We start from the raw sequence: 25,321 nt of genomic DNA, 5'->3' as shown, positions 1-25,321 counted from the left end.
TGGACCCCCATTCCATCGGTTGGTCTTCGGGCCATCGGACCCAGACCGGTGTTTTGGCCATAGTTAAAACTAGCTCTTAATCAATAATTCAAAATAATAATCTTGCTTAGGATAAATTTGCGGTTCACCATTTTCTCTGTGGAGATACCGCGCTGCCAGGCAAAAGGTTTCTCAGCCGACCAAAAAAGGTAATTTTCATTTTACCATCGAATGTGGAGATCAGAATGAATTTTTTGCGTCGTAGTAACGACTAGAACTCTTTTCGCTTCTAAATCTACATTAGTGCTTCTAACCGATTCTCAGATACCAGTTGCGTTTTCTGAACCGAAGAAAATATTACGATAGTTAAGATCTTTATTATATTTAGCTTCAGATATTATCACATCCGTTGGTATGTATCAAAATTCAAACAAGATTGTTTAAGCCCTTAACTACTTATCTGAATTTTAATTGTTGTTTATTTCAATTGGTTTCCAACAATTTTATGTTTAAACAAGATGTCACCTAGGAGCAACAAACACAACACCCCACACAAGGAGAACGCAACCCGTCAAAAGTCGTGGATTTTCTTGTGTACATTTTTCATTGGCTAGACGCTTTAGAGCCTGCTGCCGTCGGAAGGTGAAAATTCGGAAATTGTCTTCCCCCCCCCCCCCCCCGCCCGTAAAACGTTCAGCGTAAAGGCTCGTGACGCTCGTCCAATGAAATTCGTACACAACCCTACGTTAGCGTGTTTAAAGGCTAGCTACGTTCTCCTTAGGTTTGTTGCTCCTAGATGTCACGGACATATAAGTACATCCAATCCCCCAGATGTATTAAATATATTTTGATTATTAAATTTAAACTTGAACAAATTTTCAATCATCTTGTAAATTAGCTTAATTAACGTACTGTAATAACCCAAGCGGAATTTGGTCGTTTTCTTAACCATCCTGTATATTAAAAACATTATCTCAATCACCCTGTTGCTTAAAATAACTAACCCACTAAGCATTGACAACCAAAGAGTAATTTTAACTCATAGACCTATGACCATGCTTTATTAATCACCCTTTCCATCAATTAAGAACAACATTTTTGTAGACTGTACGCCTGAAGAGGGGTTCCGACCCGAAAGCTAGCGTGTTAAAGTATATTTTAACCATACAATAAAAATTGTAAAACCATGAAGTATCCGTTGCGTAATATATAATTTTATTCTATAACATCACCCTGTTTATTAGCAACAACATTTCAATCACCCTATTTATTAGGAACAATATTTCAATAAGCCTGTTTATTAGGAACGTAGAACAGCCAACACCCTGTATAGCAAACGTGCGGTGGCCGGCGGTAGAGCCCAAGTTCAAAGCGAACGCCAAAAGTATCGTAGATATTTCCAAGGTCGAAGAACAAATATTGGGAAACAGATGGCTCTTGAATTTTGGATCTTGAATCGGTACGAAATTCAAATTTCTGAACCAAAAGCACTAAAATACGCAAATGACCAACTTCTTGCGTTCCGATTTAAAATACATAATTGAACTATTGAGGGTTTGATACTGGCTATCGGTTAACGTATCATATATCATTTTCCTACATACGGTTCGAGAGGTGAAACTGACTTATACGTTTTTACACACAAATCCATACGGGTTGTGTGTAAAAACGTATAAGTCAGATAATTGTTCGGAAAACTGGATATGTTGTGATGAATAAAAGCAGATTAGTTCCGATTGGTTCATTGGGATAATGTATCAGAGATACAGTTTGAAATTAGATTGATGGATCTTGATCTGACAGATTAACTTCAGGTGTCTGAAAAATATTTGACTTTAATAACCTGATCAGTTGGTCTTTGGAAGCACTAGTCTACATTATCTCTAAATATATTTATTTTATTTAACCTACGTTGTCATTATCTTCAGCTATATGAAAATTATGACCTGGATAATCTGATCACTTGGTCTTTTGAAACACTAGTCAACATATTATCTAAAATGTATTTATTGTATTTAACCTACGTTGTCATTATCTTCAGCTATCTGAAACTTATGACCTGAAAAATCTGATCAGTTGGTCTTTGGAAACACTAGTCTTCATACTCTCTAAAATATATTTATTTTATTTAACCTACATTGTCATTATCTTCAGCTATATGAAAATTATGACCCGAATAACCTGATCAGTTGGTCTTTGGAAGCACTAGTCTACATTATCTCTAAAATGTATTTAGTTCATTTACCCTGCGTTGTCTCTAACATTTTATAAGAATATAAGAAAAGTATAAAACGATCAATAACCGTATTTTCGCCCTCCTTTCTATAGTGATTTCTGGTCCACGGTTTTTACGCATAAAATGAAAGAAGAAGGACAACTCTCGGGGTGTAATTTCGCAGATTCTTGCTAAATGGCCCGGAACGTTCCGCCGAGTCTCAGCCTTTCAGAATATGACCCCTCGTTTTTTTCCATTCGCTTTTTTTTTTCGATGCTCTTTCGAAGACTCTTTTTCTTGGGCCTTATCCCGCTGCTTCGTCTAAAACCCGCCATCTAGCGACGGCACTAAGCAAGAGTAGAAAGAAAGGGGGATACGAATCCTAATGATTAATGATGGCGGCAGGACCGGTACTATACCCAGAATGGTTGCACACTCGCTTCTCCGAAAGTAGGGTAAAAATTGAATCTGTAATGCGGAATATTTCAACAATATTTTATACTGAAAGCTAATGGAGTACTTACGGCTGACATTACACGACGTCACCCCTGTATTGTTCCATAGCATGCGATGTAACCAAATGGCCATTAGCCCACCACTTCTTTAAAAGTGTTTGTGTTTGTGGTATGTCGAAAAAATAAACCTTTTACTTCGTGATAGAGCAGCCCACCTAGTTGTTAGACCATACATAGCATAAATACAGATACCGAAAAATATGGTACACAGAGTTTTTAAACCCCACCCTCACATTTTGTGGAGAGAAAATTCGTCAGTTTTTTATTTTTGTGGCACTCTTTCATACAGAGTATGGATACCCCACCCTAGCATACTTTGCAGAGAAAGTTGGTTAGCTTTTTATTTTTGTGGCACTCTTTCATACAGAGGATGGACACCCACCCTAGCATACTTTGCAGAGAAAGTTGGTTAGCTTTTTATTTTTGTGGCACTCTTTCATACAGAGGATGGACACCCCACCCTAGCATACTTTGCAGAGAAAGTTGGTTAGCTTTTTATTTTTGTGGCACTCTTTCATACAGAGGATGGACACCCCTCCCTAGCATACTTTGCAGAGAAAGTTGGTTAGCTTTTTATTTTTGTGGCACTCTTTCATACAGAGGATGGACACCCCACCCTGGCATACTTTGCAGAAAAAGTTGGTTAGCTTTTTATTTTTGTGGCACTCTTTCATACAGAGGATGGATCCCCACCCTAGCATACTTTGCAGAGAAAGTTGGTTAGCTTTTTATTTTTGTGGCACTCTTTCATACAGAGGATGGACACCCCACCCTGGCATACTTTGCAGAGAAAGTTGGTTAGCTTTTTATTTTTGTGGCACTCTTTCATACAGAGGATGGACACCCCTCCCTAGCATACTTTGCAGAGAAAGTTGGTTAGCTTTTTATTTTTGTGGCACTCTTTCATACAGAGGATGGACACCCCACCCTAGCATACTTTGCAGAGAAAGTTGGTTAGCTTTTTATTTTTGTGGCACTCTTTCATACAGAGGATGAACACCCCTCCCTAGCATACTTTGCAGAGAAAGTTGGTTAGCTTTTTATTTTTGTGGCACTCTTTCATACAGAGGATGGACACCCCTCCCTAGCATACTTTGCAGAGAAAGTTGGTTAGCTTTTTATTTTTGTGGCACTCTTTCATACAGAGGATGGACACCCCTCCCTAGCATACTTTGCAGAGAAAGTTGGTTAGCTTTTTATTTTTGTGGCACTCTTTCATACAGAGGATGGACACCCCACCCTAGCATACTTTGCAGAGAAAGTTGGTTAGCTTTTTATTTTTGTGGCACTCTTTCATACAGAGGATGGACACCCCTCCCTAGCATACTTTGCAGAGAAAGTTGGTTAGCTTTTTATTTTTGTGGCACTCTTTCATACAGAGGATGGACACCCCACCCTAGCATACTTTGCAGAGAAAGTTGGTTAGCTTTTTATTTTTGTGGCACTCTTTCATACAGAGGATGAACACCCCTCCCTAGCATACTTTGCAGAGAAAGTTGGTTAGCTTTTTATTTTTGTGGCACTCTTTCATACAGAGGATGGACACCCCTCCCTAGCATACTTTGCAGAGAAAGTTGGTTAGCTTTTTATTTTTGTGGCACTCTTTCATACAGAGGATGGACACCCCACCCTGGCATACTTTGCAGAGAAAGTTGGTTAGCTTTTTATTTTTGTGGCACTCTTTCATACAGAGGATGGACACCCCACCCTAGCATACTTTGCAGAGAAAGTTGGTTAGCTTTTTATTTTTGTGGCACTCTTTCATACAGAGGATGGACACCCCACCCTGGCATACTTTGCAGAGAAAGTTGGTTAGCTTTTTATTTTTGTGGCACTCTTTCATACAGAGGATGGACACCCCACCCTGGCATACTTTGCAGAGAAAGTTGGTTAGCTTTTTATTTTTGTGGCACTCTTTCATACAGAGGATGGACACCCCACCCTAGCATACTTTGCAGAGAAAGTTGGTTAGCTTTTTATTTTTGTGGCACTCTTTCATACAGAGGATGGACACCCCACCCTGGCATACTTTGCAGAGAAAGTTGGTTAGCTTTTTATTTTTGTGGCACTCTTTCATACAGAGGATGGACACCCCACCCTGGCATACTTTGCAGAGAAAGTTGGTTAGCTTTTTATTTTTGTGGCACTCTTTCATACAGAGGATGGACACCCCTCCCTAGCATACTTTGCAGAGAAAGTTGGTTAGCTTTTTATTTTTGTGGCACTCTTTCATACAGAGGATGGACACCCCACCCTAGCATACTTTGCAGAGAAAGTTGGTTAGCTTTTTATTTTTGTGGCACTCTTTCATACAGAGGATGAACACCCCTCCCTAGCATACTTTGCAGAGAAAGTTGGTTAGCTTTTTATTTTTGTGGCACTCTTTCATACAGAGGATGGACACCCCTCCCTAGCATACTTTGCAGAGAAAGTTGGTTAGCTTTTTATTTTTGTGGCACTCTTTCATACAGAGGATGGACACCCCACCCTGGCATACTTTGCAGAGAAAGTTGGTTAGCTTTTTATTTTTGTGGCACTCTTTCATACAGAGGATGGACACCCCACCCTAGCATACTTTGCAGAGAAAGTTGGTTAGCTTTTTATTTTTGTGGCACTCTTTCATACAGAGGATGGACACCCCACCCTGGCATACTTTGCAGAGAAAGTTGGTTAGCTTTTTATTTTTGTGGCACTCTTTCATACAGAGGATGGACACCCCACCCTGGCATACTTTGCAGAGAAAGTTGGTTAGCTTTTTATTTTTGTGGCACTCTTTCATACAGAGGATGGACACCCCACCCTAGCATACTTTGCAGAGAAAGTTGGTTAGCTTTTTATTTTTGTGGCACTCTTTCATACAGAGGATGGACACCCCACCCTAGCATACTTTGCAGAGAAAGTTGGTTAGCTTTTTATTTTTGTGGCACTCTTTCATACAGAGGATGGACACCCCACCCTGGCATACTTTGCAGAGAAAGTTGGTTAGCTTTTTATTTTTGTGGCACTCTTTCATACAGAGGATGGACACCCCACCCTGGCATACTTTGCAGAGAAAGTTGGTTAGCTTTTTATTTTTGTGGCACTCTTTCATACAGAGGATGGATCCCCACCCTAGCATACTTTGCAGAGAAAGTTGGTTAGCTTTTTATTTTTGTGGCACTCTTTCATACAGAGGATGGACACCCCACCCTGGCATACTTTGCAGAGAAAGTTGGTTAGCTTTTTATTTTTGTGGCACTCTTTCATACAGAGGATGGACACCCCACCCTAGCATACTTTGCAGAGAAAGTTGGTTAGCTTTTTATTTTTGTGGCACTCTTTCATACAGAGGATGGACACCCCACCCTAGCATACTTTGCAGAGAAAGTTGGTTAGCTTTTTATTTTTGTGGCACTCTTTCATACAGAGGATGGACACCCCTCCCTAGCATACTTTGCAGAGAAAGTTGGTTAGCTTTTTATTTTTGTGGCACTCTTTCATACAGAGGATGGACACCCCACCCTAGCATACTTTGCAGAGAAAGTTGGTTAGCTTTTTATTTTTGTGGCACTCTTTCATACAGAGGATGAACACCCCTCCCTAGCATACTTTGCAGAGAAAGTTGGTTAGCTTTTTATTTTTGTGGCACTCTTTCATACAGAGGATGGACACCCCTCCCTAGCATACTTTGCAGAGAAAGTTGGTTAGCTTTTTATTTTTGTGGCACTCTTTCATACAGAGGATGGACACCCCACCCTGGCATACTTTGCAGAGAAAGTTGGTTAGCTTTTTATTTTGTGGCACTCTTTCATACAGAGGATGGACACCCCACCCTAGCATACTTTGCAGAGAAAGTTGGTTAGCTTTTTATTTTTGTGGCACTCTTTCATACAGAGGATGGACACCCCTCCCTAGCATACTTTGCAGAGAAAGTTGGTTAGCTTTTTATTTTTGTGGCACTCTTTCATACAGAGGATGGATCCCCACCCTAGCATACTTTGCAGAGAAAGTTGGTTAGCTTTTTATTTTTGTGGCACTCTTTCATACAGAGGATGGATCCCCACCCTGGCATACTTTGCAGAGAAAGTTGGTTAGCTTTTTATTTTTGTGGCACTCTTTCATACAGAGGATGGACACCCCACCCTAGCATACTTTGCAGAGAAAGTTGGTTAGCTTTTTATTTTTGTGGCACTCTTTCATACAGAGGATGGATCCCCACCCTAGCATACTTTGCAGAGAAAGTTGGTTAGCTTTTTATTTTTGTGGCACTCTTTCATACAGAGGATGGACACCCCACCCTGGCATACTTTGCAGAGAAAGTTGGTTAGCTTTTTATTTTTGTGGCACTCTTTCATACAGAGGATGGATCCCCACCCTAGCATACTTTGCAGAGAAAGTTGGTTAGCTTTTTATTTTTGTGGCACTCTTTCATACAGAGGATGGACACCCCACCCTGGCATACTTTGCAGAGAAAGTTGGTTAGCTTTTTATTTTTGTGGCACTCTTTCATACAGAGGATGGACACCCCACCCTAGCATACTTTGCAGAGAAAGTTGGTTAGCTTTTTATTTTTGTGGCACTCTTTCATACAGAGGATGGACACCCCACCCTGGCATACTTTGCAGAGAAAGTTGGTTAGCTTTTTATTTTTGTGGCACTCTTTCATACAGAGGATGGATCCCCACCCTAGCATACTTTGCAGAGAAAGTTGGTTAGCTTTTTATTTTTGTGGCACTCTTTCATACAGAGAATGGACACCCCACCCTGGCATACTTTGCAGAGAAAGTTGGTTAGCTTTTTATTTTTGTGGCACTCTTTCATACAGAGGATGGACACCCCACCCTAGCATACTTTGCAGAGAAAGTTGGTTAGCTTTTTATTTTTGTGGCACTCTTTCATACAGAGGATGAACACCCCTCCCTAGCATACTTTGCAGAGAAAGTTGGTTAGCTTTTTATTTTTGTGGCAATCTTTCATACAGAGGATGGACACCCCTCCCTAGCATACTTTGCAGAGAAAGTTGGTTAGCTTTTTATTTTTGTGGCACTCTTTCATACAGAGGATGGACACCCCACCCTGGCATACTTTGCAGAGAAAGTTGGTTAGCTTTTTATTTTTGTGGCACTCTTTCATACAGAGTATGGATCCCCACCCTAGCATACTTTGCAGAGAAAGTTGGTTAGCTTTTTATTTTTGTGGCACTCTTTCATACAGAGGATGGACACCCCACCCTGGCATACTTTGCAGAGAAAGTTGGTTAGCTTTTTATTTTTGTGGCACTCTTTCATACAGAGGATGGATCCCCACCCTAGCATACTTTGCAGAGAAAGTTGGTTAGCTTTTTATTTTTGTGGCACTCTTTCATACAGAGGATGGACACCCCACCCTAGCATAATTTGCAGAGAAAGTTGGTTAGCTTTTTATTTTTGTGGCACTCTTTCATACAGAGGATGGACACCCCACCCTAGCATACTTTGCAGAGAAAGTTGGTTAGCTTTTTATTTTTGTGGCACTCTTTCATACAGAGGATGGACACCCCACCCTAGCATACTTTGCAGATAAAGTTGGTTAGCTTTTTATTTTTGTGGCACTCTTTCATACAGAGGATGGACACCCCACCCTAGCATACTTTGCAGAGAAAGTTGGTTAGCTTTTTATTTTTGTGGCACTCTTTCATACAGAGGATGGACACCCCACCCTAGCATACTTTGCAGAGAAAGTTGGTTAGCTTTTTATTTTTGTGGCACTCTTTCATACAGAGGATGGACACCCCACCCTAGCATACTTTGCAGAGAAAGTTGGTTAGCTTTTTATTTTTGTGGCACTCTTTCATACAGAGGATGGACACCCCACCCTAGCATACTTTGCAGAGAAAGTTGGTTAGCTTTTTATTTTTGTGGCACTCTTTCATACAGAGGATGGACACCCCACCCTAGCATACTTTGCAGAGAAAGTTGGTTAGCTTTTTATTTTTGTGGCACTCTTTCATACAGAGGATGGACACCCCACCCTAGCATACTTTGCAGAGAAAGTTGGTTAGCTTTTTATTTTTGTGGCACTCTTTCATACAGAGGATGGACACCCCACCCTAGCATACTTTGCAGAGAAAGTTGGTTAGCTTTTTATTTTTGTGGCACTCTTTCATACAGAGGATGGACACCCCACCCTAGCATACTTTGCAGAGAAAGTTGGTTAGCTTTTTATTTTTGTGGCACTCTTTCATACAGAGGATGGACACCCCACCCTAGCATACTTTGAAGATAAATATTGTTAGGTTTCTATTTTTGTGACACTCTTTCAAACAGAGGATGGACACCCCACCCTAAAATTTACCAATGTACCAGTCTTACACTAAATGAAGCTGGAGTTACGAGTCGAAACGCTGCAATAATTTTCTAGCGAGTCTTCTTCGCTAGTGACTGGCGTCTCGAAAAATTCCTTCTTCACGAATCCCCACAAGAAAAAGTCCGGCGGTGTCAACCTAGGAGGCCATCGCACTGGACCGTTCCTTCCAATCCAACGCCCAGGGAACTCGCTGTTAAGGAATTGTACCACACCTCTTTGCTGGTGAGGAGGCGCACCGTCATGCTGGAACCAAAGGTGTGGGATGTCGATCAAAGGTACATGTTCCGACGCTTCTACAACTTCATTCTGTAGGAAGGCCAAGTAGTTCTCCCCATTAAGCCGATTCGGTAGAAAAAATGGTCCAATAGCGTGATCTTCTAATAGACCAGCCCAGACGTTGAAGCGAAATTGGACCTCCCAGGTAGCAAAGCAACGTTGCAATTTGGTTAAATTTTGGTTATCTGGTTGAAATATCGTTATGAGTTATTTTTTCAACGTTCTACTAACGTTGAATTGTAGTTTATAAATTTAACTGTTTCGAACCAAATTTTACAATAAACTTCTTAACGTTAAAATAACGTTGTTTTTAATAAATTTCGTCTCAGTGTATTTAATGTGAAAATTTTAAATACTGGGAGAAAATATAATTCAATTCCCAAATTGATGTCTCTACATGAGTTCACAATGTTTGTATTAAGTGATTTTAGGAAAAAAAATTAGAAATAATGCTTTTTAATTCAATGTTGAGAGTTGAAATTTTTAAAAATTCTAAATTTTTCTTAACCTTAAAATATGGGATTATTTTCATTAGAGCTATATTTACTGCTTATCTTTAATACTATAGGTCACCAGAAATTCATATTATTAATTTAAAAGTTTAGAAGTAGAGAGTTGATAAAAAATTCAAATATTTAGCTCTGATTACATGATTCTTAGTATGCGATACAGCGGGTGAGCAAAATACCGCAGTCCCCAGCAAACACAAGTGGTCCCTGGGACGTCCTACGAATGTCTCAAAGTGCATTATACGTCCAAGTCCAAACGGATATCCAGACAATGTCGTTGGGACGTGACAAAAATAATATATTTTAGAATTAATATCTAAAGTACATCCAAAATATCGCTTACCAATTTGGACATCCAGGAGATGTCGAAATTGGTAAGCGATATTTTGGATCTATAATGGGCATCCTGGATATACATTTTTAGATCTAAAATATCGCTAAACATTTGGGACATCTCCTGGATGTCCATTATAGATCCAAAATATCGCTAAACATTTGGGACATCTCCTGGATGCCCTTTACAGATCCCAAATATCGCTAAAAATTTGGGAAATATCCTGGATGTACATTTTTAGATTCAAAATATCGCTAAACATTTGGGACATCTCCTGGATGCCCTTTACAGATCCAAAATATCGCTAAACATTTGGGAAATATCCTGGATGTACATTTTTAGATTCAAAATATCGCTAAACATTTGGGACATCTCCCGGATGTCCATTATAAATCAAAGATATTCCTAAACATTTCGGACATATCCTGGATGTACATTCTTAGATCTAAAATATCGATTAATTTGATGGATGTTCGGAGAACATCCACTAGATGTCCAGAATGCCGGATTTCATGGAACTGTGAATGACGTCTATGTCCAAGAGCTGTACATTTGTAAATGTCAGGACTGACATTTACAAATTATTAATTAACACTTTAAATTAATGTGCGCCACAACTTTAATTTTGGTTTAGATTACTTTTTAAATTATTTAAGCCCGATTACTGGTAGCGCTTACGTCGATCGTCTTCCGGAAAGTTAAGAAGAAAACGATCACATTTGGTCTGCCTAATTCTTTTTATTACTAGCAGTTAACACCGCGCGCGCGTGCTAGAAGGAGCTCAGAGGTATGAGTTATATTGCATGGTTCGACGTATATATTTTCTTTTCGCGGCAATTTCTTTTATTTGAATGCATGTAGTGTTTAAAAGGATAAATTCTACCGTAGAACGTATACTTCACGTCCTGTGAATGTCTCAAAGTCACCATTATATGTCCAAGCCCAAATTAATATCCTTAAAATGTCGTTGGGATGTGACAAAAAAAATACATTTAAAGTTATATTCATATTACATACAAAATATCGCTAACAAATTAAGACATCTCCTGGATGTCCATTTTAGATCTAAATATCGGTGAATTTGATGGACGTTAGGACAACATCCTTTTATGTCCAAAATGCCGGATTACATAGAAATGTGAATGACGTATGTAGGATGTCCAGGAGATGTAAGTTTTTAAATATCAGGATTTACATTTGCACGCGTATGCAAATTAATAATTAATTCTAAATTAATGTGCAACGCCAATTTAATTTTGGTTTAGATGACTTTTAAAATAAATATTTATTAAAAATATTATGTTACAATAATTCAAGCAGCTGGGACAGATTATTGCTACTAGCCCTTACGTCTTCTACCGAAAATTAAAGAAGAAAATGATCCCCTTTGTACAGCCCTCTTGTAATAGTAACAAAGTCGATACGTTGTCTGCTAGAAGGAGTCAACGGTTAAGTGACATCGTGCCTCGTGGTTCTACATCATTTCTTTTTGCGGGAATTTCTATTATTTGAAAGCATATTGTTAATAATTAAACATTTATTAAGTGTGGATCTAAGGTAGAAGGTGTTCTTCACGACATATTACGTAAATCCAAATAATGTAATTTAAATTAATTATTATTTTGCTACTTCCAACCGCATTGTAGATTTCGCGCTGTTATTCCATTTTATTCCCTATCGGCGGAAATTAGGCTTAATCATGGGCCGATGGAGAAACGGGGAAAAAACGCATCTGTTGTCTGCTATAACTCAGGAAAGTCGAGAAACTGGTTTGTTGTTGCGTATTTTTAAGTCATTGTGCTATTTTTCAGAGAAAAATAATTGTCAAATGCTTGAGATATATTTAAAAAGATAATTGAAACCTATAAAAAAAATTTGAAACCATATCTAACTGCTCAATAGATATTTTGAAGTAATTATCAGGCACGTAGGAACGTTTTGGATTAAGGGGGGTACAAAATTGAATGTTGAATTAGGCACCCCATTCATCGACAGGTTTTTAGCACCCCTTTCAAAACAATTTGGCGCCCCTTCACAATTTCAAGGGGGGGTAGAAAAATGTCGATTATTTAATGGCTTTTTTCTTACTTTGAAGGTTTAAATTACTTTTTTAAATACCTCAAGAACTTGACAGTTATATTTTTCTCATGAAATATCATCATAACTTGAAAATCCGCGCAAACGAGTCTCCCGAAATTCCACAGACGACAGATGCGTTTTTTCCGCGGGTTGGCTATCCCTGTCTTAAAATAATGCGATTATATAGAAAGATCAACACAAAAACCCTTATAATAACAATTTAATACTTTAAATATTATTTTTATCTACACATTTAATATTGCTTCAATATTTGCCTTAAAGGGGTTTTAAATTCTAGAATTTAGTGTTATAATTTTTGTATTAAACAATTAGATTCTATAACAGATATGCCCAGAGGCTTCTTTAGTTATTAGGCGAAGAACGAGCGCGCCTATGTGCACCTCGTTATGAGGGGCGCTTCAGATTTCAATATATCCCATGAATTGCTAGTTAGAGACGAGGGGCTGATCAATACATGTAATTAGAGGTGAGTCGAGCATCCGGTTAAACTGGATTAGGCTGGTTGGGGACAAATGTTTTCGGGCCGGAAATAGGCGGGTTTTTAAAGTTGCATATTGGGTGGGCTTGGGTTTGGACCGGTTTTAACTATGTCGGGCTTGGGCATTTGTCTGTAAAAACCCATTACCCAATAGGGACATGACACTGTGACGTTGCAACACGTCACCTATGTTTTTTCCTACATATTTAGGTATACAGTTTTCATCCATTTGATATCCATTGGACGTCCTTTTCCAGGTCCAGTGGACGTCTCAGGCATATCTATTGGACGTCCTTAAGTACATATTTAGGTACAGTTTTCATCCATTTGATATCCATTGGACGTCCTTTTCCAGGTCCAGTGGACATCTCAGGCATATCCATTGGACGTCCTTAAGCATACCTTAATATGTACAGATTTCATCCATTTGGTATCCACTGGACGTCTTTTACCAGGGTAGGTGGACGTCTCACGGACGTAGAAACCTGGGACATTTGGATGGTTTTAGTACGTCCCTTGGGCGTAATCTGCAGGTTTTTGGATATAATACGGATATCCAAAATGTCCAAACTGGATATCTAGTGGATATCCGTGGGACTAACTTGGGTTTGCTGGGTCTGTATTTAAAGTAAAAATTTCAAAATCTGGGGGAAAATATAATTCCATTCTCAAATTGATGTCTCTACATTAGTTCACCATGTTTGCATTCAGTTATTTTAGGTAAAAAAATTAGAAATAATGCTTTTTAATTCAATGTTGAGAGTTGAAATTTGGAAACATTCTACATTTTTCTTAACCCTAAAATATGGGATTATTTTCATTAGGGCTATATTTACTGCTAATCTTAAATACTATAGGCCGTCACAAATTCACAATGAAAAAGTTTTGTAATAGTCAGCTGTGATAAATAAAAATCAATCTTCATCTGCAGTTTCTGTTTATATTGATAGACAAATTTATATTGCTTAGTTAGTACTAAATAATTTTGAGGAATGTCATTATTGTTATATTTAGAATTTTGTTTTCTGTTGTCATTGAGTTAAGGTGATTTGTGTACCTTCAATAATGAAATAGATTTTGTAGTACCATATGTTTATGCTTTTCAAAATAGGGATTAATTTGAAAAAGACTTAAATATTTAGGAAGTAACGACAAGTAAGAATAAACTTTTTTAAGATGTTTGACCAAACTGATGGAGATTTTAGATTAAGTATTGCAATAAATAGCGTGTATATTTTCCGCCAAAAGCAATTTGTGATATTTTAGAAACAAGTGAGATATTATATTCGCTGTATACATCGAAATTAATATTTAAAATTCGTTAATTAAATGTTTAGTTTCAAATATTCTCGATTATTGGAAATACGATTCAAGTATTTTTAAATAACGTATATTCAAGTTTTAAGTAGATCCAATTTTTTATTGTCCAAAAAAGTGATTTGTGTTGATCTAATTAACTGATATGTTTTATTATTGCATTGTAAACCAAAAATTTTATAAAAAGGACAGTTCTTTCTTTTCTTAACTTAAATTTTTTCCAGTGTCTGTTTATATTTTTATGGCTATCAATAAATTTTTATGTGAGAGATACATTAAATAAAAATTGAGCTATTTCAGGGATCACGCCTGCTTTAATTAGTATGTAAAAGGCATACATTCTAATATAAGAACGACGTTATTTTAACGCCTAAAATACGTTGATTTACAGTTGGTTTCAATTAGAGCACTAACGTTAGAAAAACGTTTTATGGTAGTTTATTGAACGTTTAATAAACAGTTTTTTGTATAACGTTTTATATACGTTGCACAAGTAACGTTTCTATTAGAAAAATTCTAACGTAAACTAAACGTATTTCTAACGGTTTTTTTATAGTATAAATCACCGGACATGATCTACGTTATTATAACGTTTGATTTCCTACTATTTATCAACGGTTTTAAAACGGTTTTTTAACCACATTTTGCTACCTGGGCTGATTGTGGTGAGAAAATCCCCAGTGCGGATTTTCATCGCTCCACATGTGGTTGTTCTATCTGTTAAGCTATCCGTCTCTAGAGAATGAGCACTCATCGGACATGAGGAGCAAAAGGAGGAAATTTTCATTTGCATCGGCCATGATACTGAACCAGTTGCAGAAGTTCAATCTAAGTCGCCTATCACAATCGTGAAGTGCTTGGTGGAGCGTGGCATGGTATGAATGAAAGTAATGGTAGTCAAGGACACTCCAGTCCAAATCGGAGCATGCCATTCTTATACTTGCTCGAGGGTAGGCGACAAAGTAGGCGATGACTGTGTCTTCCATATTAATGTTGTGATGTCCCCGTCCACGGAATCGGGGATTCACGTTGCCATCATCTTCAAGGTCCCGAACAGCACGGAGAATAGTGTGGAGATCTGGTCGACTGTCAGGATAGAACATTTGAAATAACTGACTTACTAGACGTGCGTTTTGATGATCATCACCGTAGTATAACTCTACCATCTTGGACCGCTGTTCACGGCTATTATGAGGCATAATTAATTACTGAAGTACGTTGAGGTACTTTAAATACTTAAAAGCAAACCCAAAATTAAACGAAGTGCACATGCAAAAAGAGCTTTGGGAAAATCAGTTGTAATAAATTAGACATTTTTGTAGACTTCTTACAACCTCCTTTTTTAAATTTTGTAACACTTTCGGAACTTGTTTTTTTTTTCAAAATTAATTAATAATGAAAATATAAGTTTAAAAACGTGTATTTTTAGCAGTCATACAAACATTCTTTTTAAATTAGTTGTGAATAGGCTTTGGCCACCTACTACCAACTTGTTATTTTTCATGACCTAATATCTCAGTGACCAATTGAGCTATTCAGACCAAACCAATTCATTTTAAGGCTTTCGAGTATATACTCTACAACTTGTTCATTGAAGGTTTTCGTCTACCAGATAGCGTTAAAAAATTAAAATTCCAAAACAGAGAAAATGTCACGATTTTGCTGAAATTTACAAATAACAACGAAGATGTATTGAAGCGTTTATTGGGAACCACACAAGTTTGTACCATTTTCAGGTTTTTGAAGCTCAAATTTCAGTAAAATTTTTAATTTCGCGTTGTATTTTCCCAAAAATGCAATCTTTTTTCTTTATTTTCGTAAATTAAACCATCTTTAAAAGTCGCAGTAAACCTAATACGTTTTTGCGTCCAGTCACGGCCAACTTCAATCGCGGTAAGCGCGATCGAAGTTGGCCGTGGTCCAGTGTTCGAATTTTCTGCTTTTTATAGTTTCTCCGTTCTCCACCAAAGGATTTGGTGGCGCCACGGAATTTGGTCCATATCACGAATGAGACGCGCGGGGAATTGAAAACCGGGCACAAAAAACGAGTGCCGTTTAGCCTGCGATACTCCGTCTAGGTATAAATATAGTTCCTATGTCTATGGAACATAGAAATAGAAATGAGACTAGAATTACGATCGGATTAGGGGGAGATGTACCAGCTAGAAGGGCGCCATTAGACTGGAATCGTGCATATCCGCGCCATCTAATTAAAAATTTTTAAACTAAATATGATTACGTGGCAAAACGTCGTATGCAACGTCGTCTAGTTTGTTTATGTTCTTCGATCGGTTTTCGACATTGTAGAGTTGTAAAAAAGTATTCAACGACATTATATAAATTATATAAACAAATATGAAAATCATTACGTTCACAAGAATCTACATTACCGTAAATTATAGGTAAGCCACTTTTATAAACGTTTGAAATGTTCTGGCCTTGAAATAAAAAAAGCTTAGAAAACTTATGTCTAATTGCTTTCCCTTCCATTTCCAGGTTTTTGTCTCTGGCAATTTTGTTCGGGCGAACTTTGGCATATAACGTAATTAGTTTTCTAATTAAACCGAGGGGCTGATCACTCCGCGTAATCGGTGTACAGAGCCGTACCTTTGACTGTACTAATGGGACTACGCGTAATCTTTGAAGTCCCTGCCTTTGGCAGTGGTAATCTAAGCGTAGTCCGGTGTACAGACTTTCTAAGAGTGGTTAGCCCCTCGAATTAAACTATCGCGATGATGTCCCATCCCCAACTCAAAGTCGAGTCTTGAAGCTCGCTGAAAAATAAAAACACTTTTATTCCGAGATTACTATAAAATAATTCCTATAATATTACATACTTATGAAATGATAATTTTATTTATAGCGGAAATCGGTTTTTACAGAGCAAAAAAAATGCAATTTTTTACCAATTTTAATTTTCCGCGGTTAAGCTTGTTTTCCACTAGCGCGCGTCATAATGTTATTTTCTTTACGCGCGTAAAAATGTTTGAACGTTTCAAAGCTGAGAAACGCGTCGTTGCGCGCGCAAGTGGAAAACAAGCTTTAGGCTTATAGACGCGAAAGCCAAAGTATCGTCACTGCGCACGACGCGATGCACAGTCGCTCGCCGCCTTAAAAATTTCCGCCGTAACCGTGGCTGCAATGTTTAAATTTAATGCGCTTGTCAGATGGCGCGGGTAGCCCGATTCCACCCTAATTGGCAGCCTTCTAGCTTGCCAGTTTCCTTTGGGATTAGCGGAAAGCGCAGTGGTTCTAGTCTCATTTCTATTTCTACGCTATGGAGGTGCCTATTGATACGTGACACCGAGATAGCTCCGCGCGGCGTTATTTTCCCAACAGCTTTTTTCCTTCGTCAATTAACATACTGATTTTTGAAGTACGTAACTTGCGAGATCCTTCTTAAACAAATTGAAATTGTCTTCGTGACATTTATGTGAAGTAATACGTCCAACCTGACGGCCCATTCCGTAAATATTGACTTAGGCTAGGCGCCCCCCACTGGCTCTCCGTTTCTGATCCGTCCTGCCTTCCACAAGGCATTGTCTCCGTTACGAAGCAAAGGCTTGTGGAGGCTAGGACGGAGACGTTACGAAGAGCAGTGAGCGCTTGGCCTTACCTGCTATACAAATAAAATCAAAGCATATAGGATCGAAATTCTCTAGTTTTGCACCTCCAAACCTGATGACGTTGGTAGCAAATTCATTTGGATGGGAAACATTTTCATAGCATAGGACGGAATCCTTAGAGAATTTTTGGGACAGCTAATTTGAATTTGGATGGGTTATAGCCACCCCAAAAAAAAGACACTCGACGGATCAATTCTTAATTAAGCCTTTCTATAACGTCATTACGCTTGCCGAACTTGTTTTAGACCCCGACGCCGCCGAAGTACGCGCCGGCGCGCCGGTGCGCCGCCGACGCCGACGCCGATTGTTTTTCAACGCCGCCGCCGATTTTGTTCCAGCGCGACGCCGATTAAATCTGTCTAAAATGCTGCCACGCGCTTTTTGCAGTTTTCAACGAAAATCTTGTCCTTTCTCTAACCCGTCTGTGTGTTTCGTGCGCTCGCCTCGGAGCTTGGACGCTATATAGCGCCATGCTCGCAGTCTCGTTTGTCTCCCCCGTTGTCTGCAAAAGTTGAAGGAGGTTCTCCTAGTTGCACCAATGAGGTAGAATAAATAGTGATCCAAATCCACCTTCCAGGACCTACCGTTTCGCGGCACAGTATTTGTTGAGTTGGAGAGTTAGACCTAGTAAATGAACTTAATCAAATCGTGTTGGCGCCATCTATAGTGTTATTGGAAAACTAAACCTTAACATATTTTGCAAAAGTGTCTGTTTATAGAAATCGATGGCGCCAACACGATTGGATAAAGTTGAAACTTAAACCTAATTCTACTACTTAAATAAAACATGTCCCGCGAATCCCAGATTTGTTTGGATCTCTATTTATTCTACCTCATTGGGTGTAACACACCGATTTGTTCAAACTCGGGGGTTAAGTATGCCTTAATGAATCATGAAAATTCCCAAAAGAAAACGTTTCAATGGGCCATGGCCACCGAAAATGTTTTTGACAACACCAAATGGAAAATTCCTTCCCGAAAAAACATGGGATTTTGAAAAATTCCCTTGGAATATTTTCCAAAAAATTTAAATTTTTTAAAATGCAAAAACTAGAAAAAATTGATCAAAATTGACGAAATAAAATAAAATTGATAAAAAAAATTCAATTTGATGAAAATAAGTAAAAATGCAAATGATTTGATAAAATATATCTCATAATTCTATCGATTTGATAAACGCAATTGATTTTTATCACATTTAAGTTTTTTTATCAATAAAATCATAACAAAAATAAATTGATCATAAGTGGTATTACTCCTTATGATAAAATCATTTTTTATTAATTTTCTATCAAATCATTTGCATTTTTACCCATTTTCATAAAATTGATTTCGATAAATTTTTCTAGTTTTTGCATTTTAAAAAATTTAAATTTTTTGGAAAATTTTCCAAGTGGCCACCCTTAGAATTTTAAAAATCCCATGTTTTTTTCGGTAAGGAATTTTCATTTTGTGTAGTCAAAAACATTTTCGGTTGCCATGGCAAAACTAATGAAACGAGAATCGCGATACTAGCAGCTCTGTTGGGAACAAATCTCAAAAAATCGTCTGCAGCGTTTGCTTTGGAAATATTTTATTTTCCTCTGATGCAAAGGCCCGATAAGCTACTTCGTTTTCTAGGTTGGTTTTGAATTTTATTTATTTATTTAATTTTGAATTAGGTTATAAATCAAATTTCATCAATGCAATCATCCACTTTATTTCAATTTAGGGATATTTTTCTTTTGCACTTGAAATGCCACGGAAAAGAACAGAAGAGCAGTTGGCTCTTTTGACTCTAAAACTTAAAAATAAGAGCACTCAAATTAACTATTTAAATTCTGCCAACTAACGCATTTACCTTGTGTAAAAATGCGCGAATTTAACCCTCCGCCGCGGCGAACTACCATCCCCTCCTCTTCTCCCCGAATGGGGGACGCAGCTCTGGGGTGATTGAGGGGGTTCCTCATTTTTCATGTTGTCGGTAAGGGCCTTAGAGGTCCACTTTATGGTTTTTATATAAATTTTTGGTAAGGGTCACTGGTCCTAAAGACCAGTTTATTTTTGTAGACAATAGGGGTCACCAATCCTAAGGACTAGTTTTAAAAAATTCCTTATTTCCAAGACTGCTCCAAAAACCGGTACTTAAGGCACGGCCAACTTCGATCGCGCTTACCGCGCTTTAGCGGCCCCGTCAATCACCTGGCATCTACAGTGGTGTAGTCGGGGCAGGGCGTCGCCCCGGTGCTTTTTTCAAAGGCAGGGCCCCGCCCCGCCTTGGTTTTTCCATTTTGCCAGGACGGGCCCTGCCTCTTTTTTTCAACTTGCCAGCGCGCGCCATGCTTCTATTTCATATATCATTTTTCTGGAATAAAGGGTGTGTGAATTTATGATAAATTTTGCCCGCAGAAAAATACCATAACAATTTCAAATCGTTACCTAGTTACAGCCAGCTTCGACCACGCTAAAAATTGAAGTTGGACGTACATTTATAGCGACCGGTACACCAACTTCAATTTCGCGCGTAATCGAAGTTGGCTGTACCCAGGTAGCGCCCCGGTTTTTTTTTATTTCAGGACTACACCACTGGGAATCTAAGGTTAATTTTCGTGTCTGAATAATCCCGACAGGGGCGCTACGTATGACCAAAAACCTACTATCACCAAAGGCGGGGAATACAAGCGAAATCGCGGAAAAATGTTTTTTTCTTCGGTTTTCCACTTTCCTCTTTAGAAAAAACAAGGTTCAGTAAGTTAATCTATCTTTTTTCAATATATTTATGTCTAATTCATAGTCTAAAAAACATATTACCTTATAAAAATTAAATGAATAAAAAGAGACGCGTTTTTTTACGCGAAGCCGCCATATTCGAACACAAAGTTTTGAAGGCTGTAGAGGTGTTTAGAGCGTTTTGTTGTATGTATATATATATATGTATATATATATATATATATATATATATATATATATATATATATAACAGTTCTTAGGTAGTATTTTCCGAATATATAATTAGTTTTAAGAGTAGGAATCTTAAAACTAATTAGATATCTTATTGAAGATAAAAGATACTAAATAGGCAAAAGATAGAAATATCCATCTCAACGCCTTCGTGTTGCGTACCATATTATACATCAAACCATGTCAATAGGAAAGACCTATTTTTTCACGAGTTTCCTAGCGAAGAATGCCTTAAAGGGTTTATGGTTAACAAACATTAGTCGGGATGATTTTGTACCAAAATATACACAGGTCTGCAGCCTGCATTTCAAAGAGGATGATTTCTGTTCAGGTACCTTTACTATGGAAAACATTTTCAGTCAGATAAAATTAAAAACCCTTACCAGAGCCCTTACTAAATAGACAATATTTTTATTCTAGGTTTAAAAAGACGAAAGCTTAAAACTTGTTGAACCTAAAATTATAATTTATTGCGCTTATAATATATTTTAACTTAATATTATTTAATTTGAAATGTTAAAATAATATATTTACCCTGAAGTTACAGTGAAGCTTATTTTAAATTTTTATTTTATTTATTTATTTATTTACATGCGTTTCAAGTATTACGCAATAATAGAGGAAGTTCTTGGTTTCTGTTAAACTCTTTTATAATTTATAAACACCGTTAAAAAATTAGAATCTTGAAAAAATATTATACTATTATTTAAATATTAACCTACATTCGGTTCAATTAAATGTTTTTTTTAATTACTAACGTTAAATTTTGGTCGTAACGGAACCCTGCTGGTAAAATATATATATACGTTAAATTCACGCGATTGACGGGGCCGCTAAAGCGCGATCGAAGTTGGCCGTGCTTACCAACTTGGTTTTTCATGACTAATATTATAAGTAACATAATAACAATAAGTATGACAATTCACGAGATTTACAACCAAACTGATTTTCATAGTTATTGCGTAATCAAGATATTTTCTCAGCACAGAGCCCTCTAGTGTCTAAAATACGCGAGACTTCCGCTAACAGGGTTGCCACAGTTTTTTCACAATCAAATTCCCTGACTTTTCCAGGTTTTCCCTGACCATCTCTGGATATTTTCCCTGACCATCTCTGGATATTTTCCCTGACTTATTTTGTGCCAAGATTTTGTATTTTTTAACTTATATTTTAGTAAACGTTTCCTATTTGCAACCGAAATTAAATTCCCTGACATTTCCCTGATTTTGAGACTAATTTTTAAAATTCCCTGACTTTTCCCTGATTTTTATACCCATATTCAAATTCCCTGACTTTTCCAGAAATTCCCGGTTTTTCAGGTACCGTGGCAACCCTGGCTAAGCCGAAATATCTGGTTTCCGATAGATAGGCGGAATATTAGGCTAAAATGATAAAAATTATAAAGGTTTTTCTCGGCACCACGAGCTCATGTTTTTTTATCACGCATGATTCGCACGCGCGCTTCTAAACAAAGCCAAAGCCCCTCGCGACTCCAGGGCCGCGTCAAAATTCTGAGAAGGAGTTCTTCTCTTGAGAAGAGTTCTTCGTGAGAATTTTTCTCCCCGTAATGCTTGTTTTCCACTAGCGCGCGCAACGACGCGTTTCTCAGCTTTGACACGTTCAAACGTTTTTACGCGCGTAAAGAAAATAACATTATGACGCGCGCTAGTGGAAAACAAGCTTAAAGGCGGCTGCACACATGAGGCGCGAAGCGAGCGACGCAACGCGAAATTAGAAAAAAATCCTACTTTCGCACACGCTTCGCATGCGCGCGCACTCAAAATTCGCTTGCGAGCTTTATGTGTGCAGCCGCCTTAAGAACTCGCTAAAATTGCGTCAAATGTAAAAAGACTCTTCTAAAGATGGCGGCTTACGAAGTTACGATAATCCCACGAACTTAGTAAACTAAGCCTTTGACAATAAATATTATTTTTAGACGATTTCACGACAATATATGAAGTAAGGAAAGATTTTATTTATAATTTGAAAGGAAAGGTTTCATAGGAAATTAACTAACCATTCTATATTCTCTGAAATTAATTTTCGTCCACAAAAATATCATAATGTTTATTTTCAAGTAAACTTATTAGAAAATTAGCTGCCATTTTTATTTGTAATTTGACCGAGTAAGAATGCTCGGAGGCATTCTCACTCTTCTCAGGAGAACTCGTGAGAAGAGATGACGTCACTTCCTGTGAGAAGGACCGTCAAAATTTTGAGAAGTGAGAATTCTCACTATCAAGGGAAGAATTCTTAGAATTTTGACGTGCGCCAGAACGTGCTCTCCTTAAATTTTTATCAAAACGTAGTCATCCAAAAAGGTAAGTCACAGCTTGAAGAGAGTATCAGTGCCAAAAAAAGGTCCGGTTAGAAAATTAGCATTAAAGCAATAGTAAGTGTCATACTTATTGTTCTTATGTTACTTATGCTAATATCTCAGTGAAAAATAGGACTATTTCAGAGTATGCTCTACCACTTTATCATTGAAACTTGTTTGTCTTCCGCCTACCGGTGTAAAACACAATTAAAATCATGAAATTTATTACGATTTTTAAAAGTTTAATTACTAATAAATTGACATTACACTGAATATTTCTGAATTATATTATTAAATAAATAGCTTTTCAGGAAAATGCCTGGGTCGATGAATTTGAAACACCCTGTAGTTTATTTTCGTTAGCACATACACACATTCCGTTATACATGTCGTATAAACTTCCAACTAACTATACGTATTTATTTTTTCGTACGTAGGCAAAATGATTTATTTGAACCTTTTTTCCGTGTTTTTGGAGGAAAGCGCCTGGATTCGAATACGAGTGAAGCACTGCTTTCTCTAATATTAGAGAAGGCAGTGGTTGAAGCTACGATTTTGGAAATCTACGAAAAAATATAATAGGAATCTGGTCGCTTTTCAAACTAATTTAAAAGTTGTATAAATTTTTTATTTTTAAAAAGGGTTTTTTCGAAGTATGATCGAAATCTCTCAATTTCAAAGAAATCGAGAGCTTAATTTCAAGCTTCAAATGCTTCAATCAATTTTGTGAAAAAACCCCTCCTACACACGATAAGGGGAAACTGAATGTATAGAAAAGGCGAAAATTCAAACTAGTCCAATAATTCTATGCCAAAATCCGTTTTTTTTTTATTATTATTTTTATTCGTAAGGCTGGGTTCTATATTATCTGAAAATACCAAAGAACAAAATCGGTTGGCAATGATATAACTCAGAATTATAATAATTTTAGTTCAAAGTGTTAAAAACAAATTTAATTTTATTTTTCATCATTGTTTACAGATTTTTGTTTAGGGCTTCCAGATATTAGTATTTATGTTTGTTCAGTTTGAAGTGTTTTTATTTAAGTAGGGTGTATTTTGTTGTTTTTTTTTTTTGATAAATCGAAAATATTAGGTGTATTCTTTCAATTTTGGTTAAATGTACAATCATGGAAGCCTATGTTATAGTACTTCAAAGGGGGAGTTTATGTCCTAAAATTATACAAATTTATATTTTGTTCTTATAAACCATGTACAAACACCAAATATGACTTAAATTTTGAAAAACTATTTTCAATCACGAGTCTAAGCCAATTATAATTGTCATTTTCAACTTTTTCTCGTTAATAATTTTCTTTGGAATAAAATTTATAAGTTTTTTTTGAGCTGTGTTTTATTTCTTCACAACTTGAAGTGAACTGAAATGCTGGAATTTCAGTTCTTGTCAACTAAAATATGCAGACAAAAATTTCAAAAGGGGCGGAGCGCCAAGTGACAATTTGGCCACTATTAACCTGGGTGTCAATAATTTAGCCACATCCATATTGGAGTGGTTCATGGAAGCAATTATTTAATAACTTATATCGTGGTTTGTTCGATAAAATATTAAATATTTCTTTAACGTAAAATTGTTTTATTAAGAATAGCGGAAATCCTGCGTTATTGCCTAGTTGGCGCCCCATTTTAACAAAATTTTATATAATTGTCTAAAAAGACAATTAGTAGGCAAAAGCTTGGAAGCACCAAATGACTTATCCGTATAATTTTTCTATAATTCAAAAACATTTTTTTTCTCTATTGCACAAATCCTTTACAAAAAAAATCAGGTATCAATAAATGAGCAAATAACAAGGGTATTCATCTAATACCATTACTTTGGTAATAACAAAACTATAGAACAAAACTTAATAGTATCAGTAATATATCTTTATCTATGTATAAAATCAGGGAAAAGTATAACAGTTGCGTATGTTAATTTTAAAAGATAAACAAATATTTATCATTTATTGAAACTTTTTTACGCATTTCATATTCTCCATTAAAATAATAACTTTCCTCAAATGAGAAATAAAAATAAAATTTGAGATATTTGACTCCAAACTATGAAATACTAATTTAGGATGACCATATTTCATTGATGAGAACATTTTTCCAAAAACCACAGAAGGTTTCAAGGTATCTTAAAAATTCCGGGGGTAATAAAATTTAGAATTTTAAGTTTCAAACTCAGTAAAAATTCAAAAAAAATTATTTTTCCGTCTTAATTTAAAAAACATCCTCAAAATTTTAATTGCTTCATTTTGTTGGGTTAAAAAAATGTTCTGATACAGTAATAAATGCAGACACCCTTAACAAAAATGACTAACATTAGAGTTTTAACTATAATACTTAAGGTTCTTAAAAATAATAATAATTACATTACATAAACTAC

At 37.0% G+C, this 25,321-nt stretch overlaps 1 protein-coding gene across 5 annotated transcripts in view; it reads right to left on the bottom strand.

The window, feature by feature from the left end:
• The window catches only part of LOC149943618 (uncharacterized), a 164,504-nt gene that overhangs the window by 133,149 nt on the left and 6,034 nt on the right, over positions 1-25,321 (bottom strand). For 3 of the 5 annotated variants that reach the window (XM_090175231.1, XM_090175232.1, XM_090175233.1), the window contains one exon: positions 23,871-25,286. The exons of 1 other annotated variant lie outside the window; for it this stretch is intronic. Coding sequence is in view for 1 of the 4 variants with exons in the window: in XM_090175236.1 (XP_090031362.1) it covers positions 24,234-24,338 (105 nt within the window). In the remaining 3 variants the exon portion in view is untranslated. Of the gene's footprint in view, positions 1-23,870; positions 25,287-25,321 lie in introns of those variants that run through there. One more of the 5 variants, XM_090175236.1, reaches the window with a different exon arrangement.

This window comes from Leiobunum rupestre, chromosome 5 (assembly GCF_980474605.1).
Source record: "Leiobunum rupestre chromosome 5, qqLeiRupe1.1.hap1, whole genome shotgun sequence".
NCBI classification, from domain to species: domain Eukaryota; kingdom Metazoa; phylum Arthropoda; class Arachnida; order Opiliones; family Sclerosomatidae; genus Leiobunum; species Leiobunum rupestre.
Note: the sequence above shows the minus strand (reverse complement) of the source record. Positions and strands in the feature narration are given on the sequence as shown.